This window comes from Plecotus auritus (assembly GCF_963455305.1).
Source record: "Plecotus auritus genome assembly, chromosome: 5".
NCBI lineage: Eukaryota > Metazoa > Chordata > Mammalia > Chiroptera > Vespertilionidae > Plecotus > Plecotus auritus.
Window position 1 is genome coordinate 103,602,714 of NC_137776.1, and position 22,317 is coordinate 103,625,030.

General features: G+C 41.7%; 2 protein-coding genes across 3 annotated transcripts in view; one reads left to right on the top strand and one right to left on the bottom strand.

Annotated features, from left to right (window-relative positions):
* The window catches only part of NOL8 (nucleolar protein 8), a 53,007-nt gene extending 43,988 nt beyond the window's left edge, over window positions 1–9,019 (bottom strand). For both annotated transcript variants that reach the window (XM_080671026.1, XM_080671027.1), the window contains exons 1-5: window positions 8,843–9,019; window positions 7,570–7,734; window positions 6,977–7,039; window positions 4,453–4,531; window positions 2,336–2,471 (exon numbers count right to left, since the gene is read on the bottom strand). In XM_080671026.1, the coding sequence (XP_080527152.1) occupies window positions 2,336–2,471; window positions 4,453–4,531; window positions 6,977–7,039; window positions 7,570–7,734; window positions 8,843–8,867 (468 nt within the window). In that variant the 5' untranslated portion in view covers window positions 8,868–9,019. The remainder of the gene's footprint in view (window positions 1–2,335; window positions 2,472–4,452; window positions 4,532–6,976; window positions 7,040–7,569; window positions 7,735–8,842) is intronic.
* Window positions 9,020–9,357: 338 nt separating this feature from the next.
* The window catches only part of CENPP (centromere protein P), a 275,842-nt gene continuing 262,882 nt past the window's right edge, over window positions 9,358–22,317 (top strand). Inside the window, exon 1 of the mRNA XM_080668820.1 lies at window positions 9,358–9,488. Coding sequence (XP_080524946.1) covers window positions 9,382–9,488 — 107 coding nt within the window. The 5' untranslated portion in view covers window positions 9,358–9,381. The remainder of the gene's footprint in view (window positions 9,489–22,317) is intronic.

The following is a 22,317-nucleotide window of genomic DNA, read 5'->3' on the forward strand; positions in this document are numbered from 1 at the left end:
GAATAAAACACTTAGAAATAAACTCAACAAAAGAAATGAAGGAACTATTCACTGAAAACTATAAAACATTGGTGAAAGAAATTAAAGACAAATGCTTGAACTAGCCCTATAAAGCATTATACAAATTTAATGCAATCCCCATCAAAATCCCAAAGTCATTTTTCAAATGGAACAAAAAAATCATCGAGGTGTGTTCTCCCTTCTGTCTCTTCTTCCCCCACAGGCATCTCTTAAAAGTCGAAGGGACTGCACAAGACTTGCAACCAGGGGAGCAATGAGCAGTGGCAGGTCTTCCAAAGCTAACCTCCTGAACTTGTTTCTAAGGGCCCCTCTTCTCCAAATCCCAGTGAGCTAATGCAGCCCTGCCCTGGCTCATTTTTGTTATAACATTTCTAGGAAGCCACAGCCGTCCCACCTAGGCTCTCTCTTGTTGCTTCTTCTATCCTAAGCTCTGCTTTGCTTCCCTGTCCCCAGCTTTCATAATCGTAATCTCAAAAAACAAACAAACAAACACATAAACAAAAAACATCAAATATTTATGGAACCACAAAAAAAATGGGAATAGCGAAAGCAATCCTGAGAAAAAAGAACAAAGCTGGCCCAAACTGGTTTGGCTCAGTGGATAGAGTGTCGGCTTGCGGACTGAAAGGTCCCAGGTTTGATTCTGATCAAGGGCATGCACCTTGGTTGTGGGCACATCCCCAGTAGGAGGTGTGCAGGAGGCAGCTGATCGATGTTTCTCTCTCATTGATGTTTCTAACTCTCTATCCCTCTCCCTTACTCTCTGTAACAAATAAATAAAAAAATGTTAAAAAACAAAAAAAGAACAAAGCTGGCTGTATCATTCTCACTGACTTCAAATTATACTGTGAAGCTGCTATCATCAAAACAATATGGTATTGGCAAAACCCAGACACACAAGCTAATGGAACAGAATTGAGAACCCAGAAATTAACCCACATATTTATGGGTAAATAGTTTTGAAAAAACAGCCAAAAACACACAAGGAGAAAAGAAAGTGTCTTGAGTAAATGGTGCTGGGAAAATTGGAATGTCATATGCAAATGAATGAAACTAGATTGCTGTTTGTCCCCATACACAAACACTGACTCAAAATGGCTCAAAGGCCTAAATGTAAGATCTGAAAAAATAAATTACATTAAAAAAAACCCCCAAAACAAAAAAAACCGATAGATATTAAACTTATCGACTTGGTCTCAGAATTTGACCCCAAAGGCAAGGGAAGTAAAGTAAAAGCAAAAAGGAATGAATTGGACTATATCATACTTAAACACTTCTGCACAGCAGAAAAACCATCAACAAAAGGCAACCAACAGAATGAGGGAAAATATTTGCAACAATATATAGAGATAAGGAGTTCATATTTAAAATATAAATGAACTCATACAACTCAACAAAAAACTAACAAACAATCCAATTAAAAAATGGGCAGAGGATCTAAATAGGCACTGTTTTTAAGGCATACAAATGGCCAACGGATTTATGAAAAGATGCTCACCTTCACCAGCTATTAGGGAAATACAAATCACAGCTACAATGAGTTACAACTCCACGCCTGTTAGAATGACTATTATCAACAAAACAAATAAGTGTTGGAGAGGTTGTGGAGAGAATGTAAACTGGTACAGCCACTATAAAAAACAGTATCACAGTTCCTCAAAACATTAGAAATAGAGCTATCTTATGACTCTACAATCCCACTTCTGGGTACTTCCCGGAAAAAATGGAAAATGTGTTTATAAATATGTATGTACCCTTATGTTCACTGCAGTATTATTCATGGTTGCCAAGACATGGAAACGATCTAAGTATCCTTCGATGGTTGACTAGATAAAGATGATGTATATACATACAATGGAATACTGTTCAGCCAAAAGAAAGAATGAAATACTGCCATTTGGAACAACATGGATACATCAAGAACTGTATGATTTCATTCATATACAGGGCATAAAAAGCAACAAACAGATAAACTCATAGGTTATCAGAGGGGAAGAAGGGTGGTGGAGGGTGAAGAGGGAAAAGGGGGTCAAATATATGGTGATAGAGGGAGACTAGACTTTGGGTGGTGAGCACAGAATGCCATGTATGGATAGTGGAGACCTGTGTCCACTTGTTTCGATTTTTGTCTCTATAAAATGGAGGAGAAATGTGCTTGCCCAAGAGTTGTATAAGCACTTTGAAACCATAAAGGACTATGTTCAAAGTACTATCTACTAGTATGTTAAAAAGCAACTGCTTTAGACATGATACCCAGGTCAAGTGGTCCCAGGATTAGATTCTTGGGCTAGTCAGGCTACAAGAAAAGACTTACTTTGTGCCCTGGTACTTCTGTCCCTGGCACAGCTTTCATATGGAAATCCACCATTCCAATCTTTTCTAACAAGTTGGTGTTGCCTATTATTGATTTTTTGTTCTTTGATTGTGCTTCTTCTCTCTCTCGGGCCAATCTGAATCAAAGAGAAAATATAAATAAATCAACCATGCTATTAATGGCGCTTCTGTTTTATTTTATTTTTAAAATATAATGCTGTTTAACTTTATAGTAATCATTTAGAGTCTCTCAATTTTCCCTTTCAACTTAAGCACTTTTGCATTTTGTCCCTTCTCAATGCCATCTTCCTCACGAGGAAGAGGTGTCTTTCAGAGCCCAGTCAGCCAAGTCGTGATTATTCCTATCCTCATAATGAAGAGAATGCTGATTCAAACTCCTCATCTTATTTAGGCCTGAACTACTGTGCTAACCATCATTGCTGGACTCTCTGCCTCTGGCCTGTTTTCTAACATCCCACCTTCAAGAGCAACTGTCAGATTTATGCTCCTGAGGCACATCTGCAGGCACTTCAGGGCAGCGGGCACTGAGTGCTTGCCTTGCTCAGGACTGGGGCATCAGTTCCTGTACACAGTAAGCACTAAAATGCTACTGAATAAAAGTCTCACCACTACCCTGTTCACAGCTGAAGATATTCCCAGCTGAAGAACAAAATCAAATTCTCACCTGTCCCTTCAGACCACTCCCTCAAAACATGTCTCCTGCCTGCCACTTGCCTTAGTCCAGGGGTGGGCAAACTTTTTGACTCGAGGGCCACAATGGGTTCTTAAACTGGACCAGAGGGCCGGAACAAAGGCATGGATGGAGTGTTTGTGTGAACTAATATAAATTCAAAGTAAAGGAGCGGAGGGGAGAGCAAGAGAACCCTCCGCTCTTTCGGCTCCGCGGGCCGGATAGAATAGCCGAACGGGCCGGATCCGGCCTGCGGGCCGTAGTTTGCCCACGGCTGCCTTAGACCTATTTTTCCTTGATCAAGAACAAGCTTATCAATAACATTGGTTGCTCCATCTGTATATTACTAAAATGTTTTCTTTTTTGAAAGTTCCCAAACTTACACAATCTTTCCTCCCTGAGAATACCTTCGAAATCATAAAATACTCAAATAGCTGTTACAATGCCTTGTACTTAATCACTTACCAAACTAATCTTATGCCTTTCACACAGGAATTTCCTATTACCTTTATGACACTAGCATTAACAGTCAAAAATAACATAAGCAACTTAGTACCGTCTATTCAAATTTTAAATGTATATAACTCCAGCAACTCTTCTGGCTGACACAAACTCCAGAGGAAGCCTTGCATTATGCAGGAGCCATCCATACAGGGTCTAAATGTCCATCAGTGAGGTATAGCCAAATACACTGTGGGTCAGCTATTTGCCGAAATGGTACTAAACAGAAGTTACAGAAAACTAGGAAGATCTACATCACTGCAGAAGGTTGTATTAAAAAGATAACATAGGCATATATTTTGATAGCTTAAAATATGCACATGTAAATGCATTGCATTATCTTTACTGGTGGAGTTGGGGTTGTGAGGAGAAAGAGTTGAGAGTGAATTTGCTAATACCATCTATAATAATGAAAGTATAACATGCAAATTGACCGAACAGCTGACAGCGGAACGATGGGACCACCTTCTGGATGAAGCCGGGGCTGCGAGGGCTGAGATCCTTGCACAAATTTCGTGCATCAGGCCTCTAGTCTATATAAATAAAAGCCTAAGCCACCAGCCAACTGTCCATTAGCTATGATGTGCAAAGACCACCAGGGGGCAGATGCTTAACGCAGGAGCTGTCCAGCTGTGGTGACTTGGCAGCTGTGGTTCTTGGGTTATGCATCCGGAACCAGAGAGGATGGAGCCAGATTCTGGGGTGTGTCACCTGAGAACCATCCTCTCGTAATCCGGGACCCCTTGGGGGATGTCAGAGAGCCAGTTTCGGCCCAATCCCCGCAGGCCAGGCTGAGGGACCCCACCGGTGGGTCTCTAGTAATAAATATAATTACTCAATAGTTTTAAATCAATTAAGTGAATATACAAAATCATTTACAAAATAAAAAATACTGTTTAAATTCACATAGAACAAATCTTACCTACCTGTGCAAAAAACTTTCTTTTGCTATTTGAATTTGTAGTGTTCCACCTTTCCATTTTGTGTTATTTAAAACAGACATACCTATAGAGTAAAGAATTATTACCCAATTACATCACAATGCAAAAATACATTTCAGAATGTGCCTCTTCTAATTATTTAATAACAAGAAAAGTAGACTTGTTAATCATGAAGAGATACAGAGAAAACAGAACAAGGAATTTTATTTTTATTTTTATCTTTTCTTTTTTGAGCCACACTGGCCGGGCCCCAACACACTTTCAATTCCTTATTAAGACAAGTTGTTTCTGAAATTCGGGATCCGATCCCTGGTAATTTTTTAAAATCACGCAAATAAAAGTTAATGCCTTAAACAAAAATAAATTCACAAGAGCATATTTTAAGGCTGACACTTCCGAGGGTACGATCTGTCTACCTTTATACAACTATGAGCAAGCAACCCCAGCTCATCAACTTTTTGGAGCAGTAACCGAAAACTGACCACAAAATTGGTCTTTACCATCCAATGCCACGAAGGCTTATCAACTTTCCAGGTTCCCCAATACTTTTTTTTAAAAAAAAATATTTTATTGATTTTTTACAGAGAAGAAGGGAGAGGGATAGAGTTAGAAACATCGATCAGCTGCCTCCTGCACACTCCCTACTGGGTATGGGCCTGCAACCAAGGTACATGCCCTTGACCGGAATCGAACCTGGGATCCTTGAGTCCGCAGGCCAACGCTCTATCCACTGAGCCAAACAGGTTAGGGCTCCCCAATACTTTCTTAAGAGCCTCAGTCTCCCTACAAAGCCCTTGATGGGAAGTCACACTGGGCTTCCGAGCTCGGTCACTGCTCAGCACGCATGTGCGCAGCCCTGGTGCCGGGCTCCACCAGGCTGTGATCCTGAGCCGCCCAACACACCTGAAGACCAGGTCCCCAATGAGCTGCCTGGAGAGCCCTAAGAGAACAAGGAGTGAAAGGGCTTAGATCAGGGGTGGGCAAACTTTTTGACTCGAGAGCCACAATGGGTTCTTAAACTGGACCGGAGGGCCAGAACAAAAGCATGGATGGAGTGTTTGTGTGAACTAATATAAATTCAAAGTAAAGGAGCGGAGGGGAGAGCAAGAGAACAGGATAGAACAGCCGGATCCGACCCGCGGGCCGTAGTTTACCCACGGCTGGCTTAGATCCTGGTCTTACCTAGACCACTTACCAGTGCAGCCCTTACATTCCCTACCTCCCAGTGTGACTGGAAGATACGAATGAGGCAAATGTGTAAACTATAAAGCAACACTTGTTTGCTATTTGTTTATAAAGTAATGCCAGAAATCTCTGGTGAATGAGTGACATTTCTTTACTTCCCACACTAAAACTATAAAATGTCAATGTGATTTTCCCAAGGCGAACCAGAGGACACTGGAATTATGTAGCTCCTCACTTTCATTTTTCACTTCATGCTAGTTACCTCTGTGTAACTTCCAAACAAATTAGCTGCAAGTGACTGAACTATACTATGCCCTAATAGTTGCTTTTTCTCAATATTTGCTATCAGATTCCTTAATAATAACCATTAACAGAGGGAAGACTGTATTGGTAGATACTATTTTAAATACAAAGATCCTATTCAATTTAATCTTCGCAGTAAATTGTAAGGCAAACAATATCTTTGCTATACATTGGATAAGCAAACTGGAGCTTAGAAGTTTAAGTAACATGCCACAGGTTACATGTTAGAGCTGCTGTGTTCTTAACCACAACTCGACAAGGGTCATGGCCCCCTTTCCCTATTAACAATAAGAACCTCTTGACTTTTCAGCTTCTAAATAACTAGAATTCATTACCGCATCAGTGGCAACATGGATTATCTTCCCTTTCTTCTTCAATGAAGAACACAGTTTTACTAATTTCCCTCTCTCTCTCTATATATATACACATACGTATATGTTTTTTTAATTAACTTTTTAAAGTGAGAGAGGAAGGGAGAGGGATAAAGAAATGGAAACATCAGTGAGAAACATAATCTATCGCCTGCCTCCTGTATGCCCCCCACAACCCAGACATGTGCTCTGACCAGGAAATGAACTTGTGACCTCCTGGTTTCTTGGTTGATGCTCAACCACTGAGCCGCACTAGCCGAGTGTGGTGTTTTGTTTTTTTTTTTAAATATATACTAAACTTCTTATTGAGATTCTATAATTTTAAGAATACAGTCTTACCTCCCTAAGAAATGAACTCACAAGGAAAGGGGTATGGCATAGTGGGATATGTGTAACAGGCAATTTCTATGAAAGTTTTGTTTCTTGTCCAAAATATTTTAGAATACCATTGTTGAGCAATACCATTAGCAATGTGCTACCACATGTCTGCTGACGCCAAATGGTATGAAACCTGCTGAGTTACAGGATATTGGAATTCTCTTGATCATAGTTGTCCCTCTGGATGACTTAAAAATTGGCTGTTAAGATTTAGAACGAAGTTATTCCTAGTTACACAGACATAAACTGGCAAGTCATATGGAATATCTTACATTTTTTCAGGTCTGATTCTGCTACTCTGATGTTGATATATGCAAAGACTTTCTGTGGGTTTCCTAAAAAACAGAAAAATACATTTATTTAAACTCTTATCTAAGAAACAATATAAAATGATTACATTTATAAATTTAAAAAATGAGCTCTTGGAAACAAGCTCTTTCAAAGAAAAAACTTGTATATTTTTCACTGGACTCAAAGATTGAAATTTTCTAAGTATGATTATTAAAATATTAAAAAAACAAATAAAAAATGTCAAATGGTCAGTTGATTATGTTATGACGTTATGTTGTTATATGATTTTATGTTAGTGACATTCTTCTTAATAGGACACTTAATGAGTATTAGAATTTTAGCTCTAAAAACTGAAAGTTACATGTTTCAGAAATCAGGTGTTTTAGAATGTAGAATATTTTTGAACTCAGGAATGTAATTCTGGGCAAGTTCCACATCATGAATTACACCTCCAGGGCATGGCGTGGGTATACAATGATACACAGGGGCTAACATTAATCTCTGCGGTTCCTTTATTTTGTGATAACTAACTTGAGTTAGACCTGCCTTTTCCCATGAAAGACTATAAACTTACCTCGGTCATCTTTCCGAGTGATGATCTCCACATCAGAAACTTCTCCAAATCTGCTGAACTGGTTTTGTAGGTCCACCTCAGAAATGCTCTGGCCAAGGCCACCCACAAAAAGGCGCTTTGTTCCTCGGTTGGCTTCCATAAAGGCTGGGGTACACTCAGTGTGTTCTGGTAGGGAAAATAATTTGAGTTCTTTCCATTAGTTCTTCTCAAACCTAAAAAAACAACCAAAACAACCCCAACTCACCTTGAACCTCTGATGCCAAATTGGTTGCCTAAACTTTCACTATTATATTGTTTCTAAATTTTATCCCTGGAGATTCTGGTCAAACCCTACACCCACTTCCTCTATGAACCCACTTTGGAACAGCACCTCTGCACATAGACAGAGGCACAGGGAGATGCTTTCCCACAGATGAGCACCAAAGTGTGCTCCATTCCTCCTCAGTTACTTATCCACCTCATCAGGCATTTTGCTTTCATTCATTTATACATTCCTTTATTCACTTTTAACGAATGCTGACAGAAATGAGGTGTGGCAGGTCAACATGCTAAAGGATAAAAGAGACAGCTCCTGTCACAAGAGATGACTGTAAGGCGAAGACAGCAATGATACCATACTAATACAGGCTTGTTCTGCTTTTGTTTTTAATTTAAGTATGTGTCAGCTTTGTATGGCATTGTTTGCGTGCATCTCATTTTTCAGATGAGCAAGAGAGATATTAAGTCTCTTTCCCAATGTCATTCAGAGAATTAATGAGGCCAGAATTATAAACCAGGTCTAATTTCAGAACCTGTAATGCATAATTATACTAGGAAAGTTGTTATATTTGAAGGGGCTCGGGAAAACTCTCGGAGGTACTAGGCTGAGGCCCTCTGTGAGCTCTCTAATCCCGGTAGTACCCAGGGGCTCGGCGGCCACACTCGCCTTTTCCCAAGAGCTGACACACCCCTCCCACTTTAGTCTCCAAAGCAGCGTCAGAACCCAACCTATGGCTCGTGTTCTGGGCGTGAGGCACGACCTACGTCTTCCCGGTAGACTCCCTGCCCCCATCTGCGCACCCAGGTTTTTTGCCCCTGAAGACCCAAGACCCAAGAGAAGGGACAGTGGAGGCAAAATGGCCCGGTCTCTTTCCACGGCACAGACCCACTCCTACCGCGTTGTCTCCACAGCCAGCGCCGCGGAGGTCCCTAACTCCTAGTCACGTGTTCCACGAGGCAGAGTCGCTATTCCTTCCTACTCGACTTCCCAACCAGCCTCCTAAGGTTTCGTTACCATACTCAGTTCTCGTGCTCTGCATTTCGTTCCCCGTCGTCTGGGATACCGCGATGCCTCCGCCACCCGTCCCTCAACGTCCTCAAAACTCTCGAATCGTAATTATATGATTCTTACTTAGGAGGGTTATCGCCTCGTGTTTATCCACGCCTGGATTAGCTATCGGCGGAAGTGAGAGCGGAAGGAAAATAAGGAGACGCTCCCTTTCACAACGTCCGGAAGCTACTCTTCAGTGACGCACGCATCTGGTTGCTCCAAACTCCGCTAGCGCGGGTGGGATAGCTCGGTCCTGGGGCTTCGGGTTGGAGCGAACCAACTCTCTCCAAGCGTGCGGACCGTTAGGGAGCAGCGAATGCAGCATGCCCGAGCGACAGAGCGCCCGGGGCTGCGTGCCAGCGCGGGCGTCCCGCAGGGCGTCGCGCAATGCTCTCGCCACCCCCCTGCGAGTAGCCCCGGATGGTCCGCGCCAGGAGCGCGCGAGGCTTGAATCGCCGGGCGAGGCGCGGGTCCGTCTGGCTGCTTTCCGCGAGCGCCGCGCTATGGACGCGGAGCAGGCCGAGGTCCGCGTCTTGGAAGCCGAGGTCAAGGCCCTGAAACGGGCGTTGGAAGAGCTGCCGGCGCCCGGAGAAGACACCGCCCGAGTCCAGTAGGTGGCCCTCCTCGGGCCCCGTGGGGCGGCCGGAAGTGTCTCCTCTCGGCTGTGCGCACCTCCCCGAGGACGTTGCTGAAGCACCGAACGTGCGCGGGACGCAGAGAGTGCTGTCAGCCGCTCTAGGAGGAGGAGTGGGCGCGCGGAGGGAAGGAAGGGGGAACTGGCCGCCTCGGTCCGTGCAGCCGTGCGCACTGACCCGCAGCCTCGCGGGGTAGCGCTGTCTGCCGCGGAGCGGCGGCGCGTTCCAGTCTCTGTTACTAGTAATTGGCGTAGTCTGTCGAGGACTTACTAAGTGCCAGACCTTTCTTCATGGGCGTCATCTCTTTTAGTACCTGTGACACTTTGGAGAAGTAGGTGCTGTTTTTAACACGGTTTTGAAGTTAAGGAACCTGAGGCTCGGAAAGTTGAGTTGCTTGCCCAAGGTCTCAAGTGTCAGGTCTGGATTGGAGCCCTAGAGGCTAACGGTAAAGCCAGGCACTTTGCTGAGGGAGGAAGGGGAGAAAGGGTCTATGCGGTGTGTAATAGTGTGTACCTATCGTCTCAAACTGGTAAGCTGCTCGGAAGCGGAAACTATCTTCATTTTTTCAGTCGAGACTATTTGACACGGGTGCAGAGAGAATGAGGTTCTCCTGAGCTGACATGGTCAAGAAAACAGGGAGGAGGTGACAGCTGATGTTTGCATGCATGTTGGGATCATGAAGGCAGAGGAAGCTGTGAATGATGGAAGGGAGAGGGGAAGCAGGCCACGGGGAGCAAGTGCCCCCCAACACTGCAGGCGCTACTCCAGGTATCCACAGATGGGAAACAATAGCATTACTCGGAGTTGGATAGAAATACAGATGTTGGCCTCACCCTGACCTACTGTGTCAGAATCTGCTCTTTATAACAAGACCCTACACTATTCTATGCACACTTGAAAGTTTGAGAAGTGCCAGATCATTCTGTGGAGGAAAATCATTTCTCTACTGTCCACAGGATGTTATTGTTGGCCAGGATAGTATGCAGACTATTAATGCAGTCAGGCCCTCAGTGATCAAGTTGGGGAAGTCAGAAGAGTCCTGGGTGTTTGGTTTAATGTGAACTTTCTTTTCACTATGGTGGAGAAGGAAGATTGGGATCTGTGTACCAAAATTTTTGGTGTATGTGTTTTTTGTTTTCATTCCAGTTATAAAGTACACAGAAGCCAATTTATTATATTCCAAAAATTAATATTCATTTTAAAAACTATAGAATCCAGCATGAAAATTGGTATGCTAGTCTACCTACTTCATGAATATAAAGCAATGTGTTTGCCAAATTCTGATGTTAGTTATAGCATTAGTAACATTCCAAACGACTGAACAGAAGCTACAGGGGCCTGAAGGGCTGACCTGGGAGAGGAAGAGGGTTAGATGCATTGCTATAACACAGAGAAGAAAAGTGAGGGAGCGATGCCGAAACCGGTTTGGCTCAGTGGATAGAGCGTCGGCCTGCGGACTGAAGGGTCCCGGGTTTGATTCTGGTCAAGGGCATGTACCTTGGTTGCAGGAACATCCCCAGTGGGAGGTGTGCAGGAGGCAGCTGATCGATGTTTCTCTCTCATCAATGTATCTAGCTCTCTATCCCTCTCCCTTCCTCTCTGTAAAAATATCAATAAAATATATTAAAAAAAAAAAAAAAGAGAGAGGGAGCGATGAAAACAGTGATGAGAGGTCAGCCAGGTGCTTTCTCACATTTTCTGCAGTGTAAAGCTTCCCACCACTATAAAAGCCTCTGATATTCAGTAAATTTTGAGCTGTGGGTACAGGCTCTTGCGCATGCTATAAATTTGTAAGGTTTCTCTTCAGAATGAAGTCTCATTACAGTAATACAAGAATGGCTTTTAAGGGCTTTTCTACATTTTTCACGTTCATAAGGCTTCTTCCCAGTCAGAATTCTGTGATGTTCAGTAAGTTCTCACTGCTGGTCAAGGACTTATGACACTCATATCTGTAATATTTCTCTCAAGTATGAACTCTCTGCTGTACAATTCAGCAGGAACACTGATTAAAGGCTTTGTTACTTTTTCTACATTTATAAGGCTCCTCTCCAGTATGACCTCTCTGACGTGCAGTAAGGTTGAGGAGCTGCCAACTCATGTGGCTTCTCTTCAGAGTTCTGATGCTCAGTCAAGTTTGAGGACTTGCTAAAGGCTTTGCCACATTCTCTACATCAGTGGTCGGCAAACTGCGGCTTGTGAGCCACATGCGGCTCTTTGGCCCCTTGAGTGTGGCTCTTCCACAAAATACCACGGCCTGGGCAAGTCTATTTTGAAGAAGTGGCGTTAGAAGAAGTTTAAGTTTAAAAAATTTGGCTCTCAAAAGAAATTTCAATTGTTTTACTCTTGATATTTGGCTCTGTTGACTAATGAGTTTGCTGACCACTGCTCTACATTCATGAGGATTCTCTCTAGTATGAGTTATCTGATGGAAAGTAAGGCCTGTGGCTTTGCCACATTCTCTTGATTTATAGGGCTTCTCTCAGTCTGAATTTTCTGTTGATGAGTTAGGGTTGATAATGCACTGAAGAGTGTGTGTGTGTGTGTGTGTCTGTGTGTGTGTGTGTGTGTTATTTTATTGTGGTGAAATACCATAAATTTTACCATCTTAACCATTTTTAAGTATGCAGATCAGTGATACATACATTCATAATGTTGTGCAATTGTCATCACCATCCATCTCTATAATTTTTCATCTTGTAAAACTGAAACTCTACACCCAACTATATATATAAAAAGCCAGCCACCAGAAAGCTGTAACAGCCCTAACTGGTTTGGCTCAGTGGATAGTGTCGGCCTGCGGACTGAAAGGTCCCAGGTTCGATTCTGGTCAAGAGCATGTACCTTGGTTGTGGGCACATTCCCCATTAGGAGGTGTGCAGAAGGCAGCTGATCGGTGTTTCTCATCGTTTCTTTTTTTTTTTTAATTTAAAGTATTACATATAGCAGTACATATATCTCCTTTTTTTCCCCCATTGACCTTCCCCCAGCCTCCCCTACCCCCTGTCACATGCCCTCATCCTACCGCCCCCCGAGTGTCTTGTGTCCATTGGTTGTGCTTATATGCATGCATACAAGTCCTTCAGTTGATCTCTTTCCCCCTCTCCCCAACACTCCCCAGCCTTCCCGCTGTAATTTGATAGTCTGTTCGGTGCTTTACTGCCTCTGTATCTATCTTTTTGTTCATCAGGTTATAATGTTCTTTATTTTCCGTAAATGAGTGAGATCATGTGGTATTTTTCTTTCATTGCCTGGCTTATTTCACTTAGCATAATGCTCTCCAGGTCCATCCATGCTGCTGCAAATGGTAAGAGTTCCTTCTTTTTTATAGCAGTGTAGTATTCCATTGTGTAGGTCAGGGGTCCTCAAACTATGGCCCGCGGGCCACATGTGGCCCGCCAAGGACATTTATCCGGCCTGCCGGGTGCCGCTGCCTGTCCTGCTTAGCAGCCGACTCGTCCTGGGTCCGCAGTGTGCATAGGAATTTGTTCATAGTTTGTTTTTTTTAAACTACAGTCCGGCCCTCCAACGGTCTGAGGGACAGTGAGCTGGCACCCTGTTTAAAAAGTTTGAGGACCTCTGGTGTAGATGTACCTCAGTTTTCTAATCCATTCATCTGCTGATGGGCATTTAGGCTGTTTCCAAATCTTAGCTATGGTGAATTGTGCTGCTATGAACATAGGGGTGCATATATCCTTTCTGATTGGTGTTTTTAGTTTCTTGGGATATATTCCTAGAAGTGGGATCACTGGGTCAAATGGGAGTTCCATTTTTAGTTTTTTAAGGAAACTCCATACTGTTCTCCACAGTGGCTGCACCAGTCTGCATTCCCACCAGCAGTGCACGAGGGTTCCTTTTTCTCTGCATCCTCGCCAGCACTTGTCATTTATTGATTTGTTGATGATTGCCATTCTGACAGGTGTGAGTTGGTACTGCATTGTCGTTTTGATTTGCATCTCTCGGATAATTAGTGACTTTGAGCATGTTCATATGTCTCTTGGCCTTCCTTCTGTCTTCTTTCGAAACAATTCTATTTAGGTCCGTTGCCCATTTTTTTATTGGATCATTTATCTTCCTTTTATTAAGTTGTATAAGTTCCCTGTAGATGTTGAAGATTAAACCTTTATCACTAATAACATTTACAATTATGTTCTCCCACACAGTGGGCTTTCTTGTTGTTTTGTTGATGGTTTCTTTTGCTGTGCAAAAGCTTTTTATTTTGATGTACTACCATTTGTTTATTTTCTCTTTAGTTTCCATTGCCCTAGGAGCGGTATCGGTGAAGAAATTGCTTAGGCATATGTCTGAGATTTCTCTGCCTGTGGATTCCTCTAGTATTTTGATGGTTTCCCATCTTATGTTTAAGTCCTTTATCCATTTTGAGTTTATTTTTGTGTATGGTGTAAGTTGGTGATCTAGTTTCATATTTTTGCATGTATCTGTCCAATTTTTCCAACACCATTTATTGAAGAGACTGTCTTGACTCCATTGTATGTTCATGCCTTCTTTGTCAAATATTAATTGAGCATAGTGGCTTGGGTCAATTTCTGGGTTCTCTATTCTATTCCATTGGTCTATATGTCTGTTCTTGTGGTAGTACCAGGCTGTTTTGAGAACAGTGGCCTTGTAATACAGCTTGAAATCTGGTATTGTTATTTTTCCTCAGGATTGCTGTGGCTCTTCGGGGTCTTTTTTTATTCCAGATGAATTTTTGGAGAGTTCTTTCTAGGTCTGTGAAATATGCCGTTGGTATTTTAATGGGAAGTGCATTGAATTTATAGATTGCTTTGGGTAGTATGGACATTTTGATGATGTTGATTCTACCAATCTATGAACACGGTATATTCTTCCATCTGTTTATGTCTTCCTCTATCTCTTTTTTCAGTGTGGTGTAGTTTTCCGCATATAGGTCTTTTACCTCCTTAGTTAAGTTTATTCCTAGGTATCTTAATTTTTTTGGTGCGATGGATTGCTTTTTTAGTCTCTCTTTCTGTAAGTTCACTATTGGTGTATAGAAATGCCATAGATTTCTTGGCATTAATTTTGTATCCTGCTACATTGCCAAATTCATTTATTAAGTCTAATAATTTTTTGATGGAGTCTTTCGGTTTTTTATGTAGAATATCATGACATCTGCAAATAAGGAGAGCTTCACTTCTTCTTTTCCAATTTGGATGCCTTTTATTTCTTCTACTAGTCTAATTGCAATGGCTAGTACTTCAGCACTATGTCGAACAGGAGTGGTGAGAGTGGGCATCCCTGTCTTGTTCCTGTTCTTAGGGGAAATGGTTTTAGTTTTTGCACATTGAGTACGATGTTGACTGTGTGTTTATCATATATGGCTTTTATTATGTTGAGGTATGATCCTTCTATTCCTACCTTGTTGAGAGTTTTTATCAAGAAAGGGTGTTGGATTTTGTCAAATGCTTTTTCTGCATCAATTGATATGACTATGTGATTTTTATCTCTCAATTTGTTTATGTGATGTATCACGTTTATTGATTTGCGGATATTGTACCATCCTTGCATCCCTGTGATAAATCCTACTTGGTCGTGGTGTATGATCTTTCTGATGTACTGCTGGATCCGATTTGCTAGAATTTTGTTGAGGATTTTGGCATCTATGTTCATGAGTGATATTGGCCTACAATTCTCTTTCATTGTTTTGTCTTTATCTGGTTTTGGTATTAGGGTGATGCTGGCTTCATAGAATGAGCTTGGAAGTGTTCCTTCCTCTAGAATTTTTTGGAATACTCTGAGGAGGATAGGTTTTAGTTCTTCCTTGAATGTTTGGTAAAACTCCCCTGTGAAGCTGTCTGGCCCTGGGCTTTTGTTTGCTGGAAGCTTTTTGATGACTGCTTCAATTTCTTCCATAGTTATTGGCCTATTGAGATTTCTAGATTCCTCCTGATTGAGTTTTGGAAGGTTGTATTTTTCTAGGAATATGTCCATTTTCTCTAGGTTGTCCAGTTTGTTGGAATAGTTCATAGTATTTTTGAACAATCCTTTGTATTTCTTTGGGATCTGTTGTTATTTCTCCTCTTTCATTTCTGATTTTGTTTATTTGGGTCCTCTCTCTTTGCTTCTTGGTGGGCCTGGCTAGAGGTTCATCAATCTTGTTTATCCTTTCAAAGAACCAGCTCTTGGTTTTGTTGATCTTTTGTATTGTTTTTTTGGTCTCTATGTCATTCATTTCTGCTCATGACCAATGTGCACTTGAGAAGAATGTATATTCTGTGGCTTTGTGTGAAATGTTCTGAAGATGTCAATTAATTCCATCTGGTCTAGTGAGTCATTTAGGATTAATGTTTCTTTGCTGATTTTTTGTTTAGAGGATTTATCCAATGGTGATAGTTGAGTATTAAAGTCTCCCACTATAATTGTATTGCTGTCAATCTCTCCCTTGATATCTTCTAGGAGTTTTTTGTTTTTTTTTTTAATGTATTTGGATGCTTCTGTATTGGGTGTGTATATGTTTACCAGAGTTATTTCTTCTTGTTGGATTGCTCCCTTTAGTATTATGAAGTGGCCTTCCTTATCTCTTTTTATGTCCTTCACTTTGAGATCTAATTTGTCAGATATAAGAATTGCTACCCCCTCTTTTTTTTCATTTCCATTCGCCTGAAAAACCTTTTTCCATCCCTTCACCCTCAGTCTGTGTGCGTCTTTTTTTGTGAGGTGGGTTTCTTGCAGACAGCAGATATATTGGTAATGTTTTCTTATCCAATCCATTACCCTATGTCTTTTGATTGGGACATTTAAACCATTTACATTTAAACTTATTATTGATAGATACTTGTTTGTCGCCATTTTTATTCTTTACCCCTCTGTCCCTTCTTTGCTTCCTATTTCTTTTTTTATAGCGGACCCTTTAGCATTTCTTGCATTGCTGGTTTGGTGGTAATAAACTCCCTTAGTCCTTTCTTGTCTGTGAAGCTCCTGATTTCGCCTTCAATTTTGATTGATAGCCTTGCTGGGTACAGTATTCTTGGATTCAGACCCTTCATTTGCATGACTTTGTATATTTCATTCCATTCTCTTCTGGCCTGATGTGTTTCTGTTGAAAAATCAGTCACTAGTCTGATGAGTGATCCTTTGTAGGTAACTTTCTGTCTCTCTCTGCCTGCTTTTAAGATTCTTACTTTGTTGTTGGTGTTTGCCATTTTAATTATAATGTGCCTTGGCATCTGTCTTTTCGGGTTCATTTTGCTTGGGACTCTGTGAGCTTCTTGGATTTGTGTTGGTTTTTTCTTCCCTATATCAGGGAAGTTCTCTGTTATTATTTCTTCAAACAGGTTTTCTATTCCTTGTTCAGTTTCCTCTCCATCTGGCACCCCTATTATGCGGATGTTTTTTTGTTTTGTGTTGTCCCAAAGTTCCCTTAGGCTCTCCTCCTGCTTTTTAATTTTTTTTTCTAGAAGCTGCTCTACTTGGGTGCGATCCTACCTTTTTTCTAGCTCACTGATGTGGTCCTCTGCTTCTTCTAGTCTACTGTTGATGCTTTCTATTGAGTTTTTTACAGCAGCGATGTCATTTTTCATTTCTTCTTGATTCTTCTTCATTTCCTCTTGGTTCTTACACATATTGTTGAATTTGTCTTACATTCTTTTTATCCACCTTAGGACCATTTCTGTGAATTCTTTCTCTGACAGGTTGCTTGCCTCCATTTCGTTTACTTCCTTTTCTGGTGATGCCTGCTTTTCTTTCATATGCGGGCTGTTTCTTTGTCTCCCCATGGTCTCTCTTCTCCGGGTGTCTGGTTATGTAGTTCTCTGTCTCCTGCATTGATTTAAAGGCACAAAATACAACACAACAAGGCACAACGCACAAGGTACTGAACACAAATGTATTCACGATGTTAATAACCCCAAATAAAGGTGACCACCAGAGAAAGGCGAATTACAGGATAAGAAAGAAAGAAGAAGAGAAAAAAAAAAAGGAGTGCAAAGATGAAATTGGGAAAAGGAAAAAAAATAAGAGAGAATAAGAAAGAAGAGGGGAAAAAACTATATATATGGGGAAGAAAAAGCGAAACATTTCACAAACAAGCATAAAAAAATCGATATAATCAACAATCAAGCAAACTACAACAAAAGGACAGAGAGAAAAAAACATTTGTATAGTGAAGAAAGAGAAGAGAGAGGTGTATATGGACTTGGAGCAGGGGAATGGAAATTAGATATATAAGTAGGGTGAAATTTTAACAGGGTTAAAAGAAGGAATAGGGGAAATCTAAAGCAGGAATAGGGTAAGAGAAACAGGACAACAAAAGCGGAAAAGTTAGGAAGAGAGTGATGGCATAAAGGTAAAGTTGAGATAGAGTAAAATGATGCTAAAGGAAAGATGAAAATAAAATGTAGAACACTAATCCCAAAGTAAAATGAAGAGAAAATAAAATGACACTTTTTTTTAAAAAAAAAAGGTCAAATAGTAGTAGTAATAATACTGGTTGAAAATAAAAATGTAGTAATTAAAAAGGTAAAATCAAGCGAGGAAAAAAGAAAAAAAAACTTAGTTACTGAAGTAAAAGATGAAAAAAATAAAAATAAAATGTGCAGTAGTGAAGGTCATTCACTTCCTCTACTGTTCTGTTTGGCATGCCTGTTTCCCAGACAGGACAGTATTACAGTTCCCTGCGTTCCACTGCTCCTCAGTGTTGTAAGCCAGTCCTGATTTTTAAGCAGGCAGTGTGTCTTAATTTCTTGTATTCCTTTATTTGTGATTACACACGAGTCAATTTGTGATTCAATCCCTGGGTAGCAGTGTTTTTGGTTTGACCTCCAGCTCTATAGTTCCTCTATAGCTAGTGTTTAGAATTTGTTTTCCCTGTGGCACTTAATACCAGTTTGGGGTTGTGGGTTGCCCCAGAGCTGGTTTTCTGATAGTTATTCCCCACTCTGATCTCCAGGTTCCAGAAAAACATCTTTCCCTTGCAGTCTCTTAGAGTGTCCCCAATTGGGTGATCCTATTTATTGAGCTTAGTAATCAGAAGCAAGGATTTAAAGAGGAAAAAAAAAAAAGAGCCAGAGTTAACTGTGCGAACTCCGGGGCTGCACGCAAGTCTGTGCAGTCTTTTTCCCCCTTGGGTCTAAGCAGCTGGCACACTTTAAAAATTTTTAGGCTGTCCTTTTGCGCCCAGATCAAAATGGGTTGCTTTTTAGATTTCCCCTCTGTTAGCAGCTCTGTGGATCCCTTTCCACATTCACGGATCACGCCAGCCCCAACAGCCACGGATTTTTTAGGCACAGACTTCCCCAGGTCTCCAGCTCCCGTGTGCGTGTTTCTATCTCCTGCCGGGACCACAGACCTCACTATCCCAGGCGAAATCTGTTCTTTCCGTGGTGGAGTGTAGAGCTCCTCTGAATCTGCGTGCTTGCGCCAATTGGGGACCGGTGTTCTAGGGTTCACAGCTGTTTGGTGGGTGCCGTAGTTGTAGATTCCCTGGGCTTTTCAGGCTCCCGATAACATCTGTTTTCCCCTTCAAGATGGCGCGGTCTCCGTGTCCGAGCCAGTTGCTCCGTGAGGGAACCCAGTAGCAGTGGGGGCTGCCCAGTCAGGGGAGCCCCGTCCGACAGTCCCCCATAGTCTCCTGGAGTATAGCTGTCCCTCAACTCACCAACAAACACTGCCTGTGTGACTACACATTCTCCCTTTGTTTTCTCACTCACACACTATCTTGCAGTCTGCCTTCCAGTTGGCAGCCATCTGCCGTCTAGGTCTCATCAATGTTTCTAACTCTCTATCCCTCTCTCTTCCTCTCTGTAAAAAATCAATAAAATATATTAAAAACAAAACAAAAAAAACCAATAAAATATATTAAAAACAAAACAAAAAAAAAACCTAGAAAGCTGTAACAACCAGAATGACTGGTCGCTATGACGCCCACTGCAACCAGCCAACTGGCCAGATCTGGAGGTGTGGAGCCCCTCCCCCCACCCAGCCCCACCCAGATTGGCCCCCCACCCTGATCGGGGCATGGTTGGCAGGCCAACTGCCTGTGGCCCCTCCCCCCAGCCAGCTCCGCCCCCTATAGCCCCCCGCCCCCCGCAACAGTCGGGGGTGGGGCTGGCCGGCCAACCTCCCACCGCCCCTCTCCCGGCCGCTGACCCCCAATCAGCTCCCCCACCCCAATCGGGGGCGGGGCCCACCGGCCAATCACCTGCAGCCCCTCTCCTCAGCCAGCCTGGCCCTGATTGGCCCTGAACAGGGTGGACTGCCTGACAAACTTTCAGTTAAATCATAACTTTCCATTCCCCATTTCCCTTAGCCTCTGGTAACCATGATTCTCCTTTCTCTGAATTTGACTTCTCTATGTAGCTCATATAATGGTATCACATGGCTTTTTATACTTAGATTATCCTCTAGGATCAACCATATTGTAGCATATTGCAGAATTTCCTCCCCTTTTCAAGCTGAACAACTCATTGTATGTATATACATTTTGCTTATCCATTAATCTGTCGATGAATTCTTGGGTTGCTCTCATGTTGTTATTGTGAATAGTGTTGGAATGAATGTGGTATACAAATATCTCTGAGACCCTGCTTTTAATTCTTTTTTGTTATACACCAAGAAGTGGAATTGCTGGATCATATGGTAATTCTAGTCTGAACTTTTTGAGGAATGCTTCTCCCCCATACTGTTTTCCAAGGTGGTGTCCCATGTTACAGTCTCATCAGCAGTCCAAAAAGGTTATAGATTCTCCACATCCTCCCCAACACTTGTTTCCTGTTGCGCGTGTGTGTGTTTTATAGCAGTTTTAATGGGTGTGGGGTTGTAGCTTACTGTAGGTTTTTTTCACGTCCCTAATGTTTATTGATGTTGAGCATTTTTTCATGCGCTTATCAGCCACTCTTATATCTTCTTTGGAGAAATGTCTATTCAAATCCTTTGCCTATTTCTGAGTCAGGTTGTTGGTTTTTTGTTGTTGAGTTTTGGAATTCTCTATATATTTTCAGTATTAATCACTTAACAGATATGTGGTTAGCAAACATTTCTTCCTTTCTGTGGGTTGCCTTTTTATTCTGTTCATATTGTCTTTTGATGTGTGATTTTTTTTCTTGAAGCCCCATTTTTTTGTTCATTTTTTCTTTTTCTTTTAAAAATATTTATACTTTTATTGATTATTGAGAGAGAGGGTAACATTGATCAGCTACCACCTGTAAGCCCCCTACTGGGATTGAGCTTGCAACCCCGGCATATGCCCTGACTCAGAATCGAACGGAGACCTCTTGGCTCATGGGTCAACACTCAACCACTGAGTCCACCAGCTGGGCTGTTCATTTTTTCCTTTTGTTACCTGTGCATTTTGTCTCACATCCAAGAAATTGTTGTCAAATCCAACATTACAAAGTTTTTGTCCTGTGTTTTAATCCAAGAATTTTATCGTTTTAGTCTTACATTTAGACCTTTGATCCAGTTTGCATTTACATTCATTAGAGATATTAGCATGTAATTTTCATTTTTTGTAATGCCCATGTCTGTTTTTGCGTTCATTTTCTGTTTTGGAAGTTTGAGAAGGTTTAGTATTAATTCTTATTCAAATGTTTGGTGGAATTCACCATTTAAGCCATTTAGTTATGGACTTCTGTTTGTAGGTAGGTTTTTGTTTAGTGTTTTAATGTAATGTCATTACTAGTAATTGGTTCAGTCATATATTTTACTTCTTTATTTTTTAGTCTTGGTAGTTGTATCTAGGAATTTTTCCATTTCTTCTAGTTTGTCCAAATTTTTGGCATATAATTTTTTAGAGTAGTTTCTGATGACTTGTATTTCTTTGGTGTTAGTGGTAACATTTCCTCTTTAAGTTCTGATTTTATTTGAATTCTCCCTTTTTTTCTTGGTGAGTCTAAAGTTTAGTTTGTTTTGTTTATCTTTTCAAATAGCCAGTTCTCTGTTTCATTGAAATTTTTTTTTTATTACCTTTTTAGTTTGTATTTCATTTTCTCCCCCACTCTGATCTTTGTTATTTCCCTCCTCTTACTAACTTTGGGCTTCATTTGTTCTTCTTCTTCTGGTTCCTTGAGGTATAAATTTAGGGAAATGCAAATCAAAACTATAATGAGATACTACCTTACACCTGTTATGGTGGCCCTTATCAACAACTTTTATTTGCAATATCTCCTGGTTCTTAAGGTAGGCAATTATTACAATCAACTGCTCTCTTTTAACAACATTTCTGCTGCAGCCAATAAGTTTGATATACTACATAGTAAAGAGGTAACATGCAAATTGACCACCACGCCATAACGCCATCACAAGATGGCAGTGCACACAGCAGGGGCGGGGCTGGTGGCCGCTCTGCGCAGCTTCCACTGGGGTACCTGCAGCCCCGTGGGGACGCGGGGGTCCCGGCATCCGCTTCACACTACTTCTGCCGGGGTTTCTGCGGCCCAGCGCGCTCCCGCTGCAGGGGGCCCGGTGGCCGCTCCACACAGCCCGGAGGTGGGGCATTGGGGTGGCACTCCAGGACTCGGGACTGTCCCGTGGCGCGCCAGCCACGTGGGCAAGACTTCAGGACTCAGAGCGGTCCCGTGGCACGGAGGGGGGCAGGAGGGGAGCTCGGGGGGGTCCCAGGTCTCGCGCAATTTCACGCGATGGGTCACTAGTATAGTATATTTTCATTTGTTACAAAGTATTGTTTGATTTCTCTTTTGATATCTTCTTTGATCCATTGACTGTTTAGTAGCAAATTGTTTACCCTTTACATATTTGTGAATTTTTCAATTTTCTTCTTGTAATTGATTTCTAGTTTCATACTATAGTGGTTGTGTAAAAGGTACTTAATATTACTTTAATCTTCTTAAA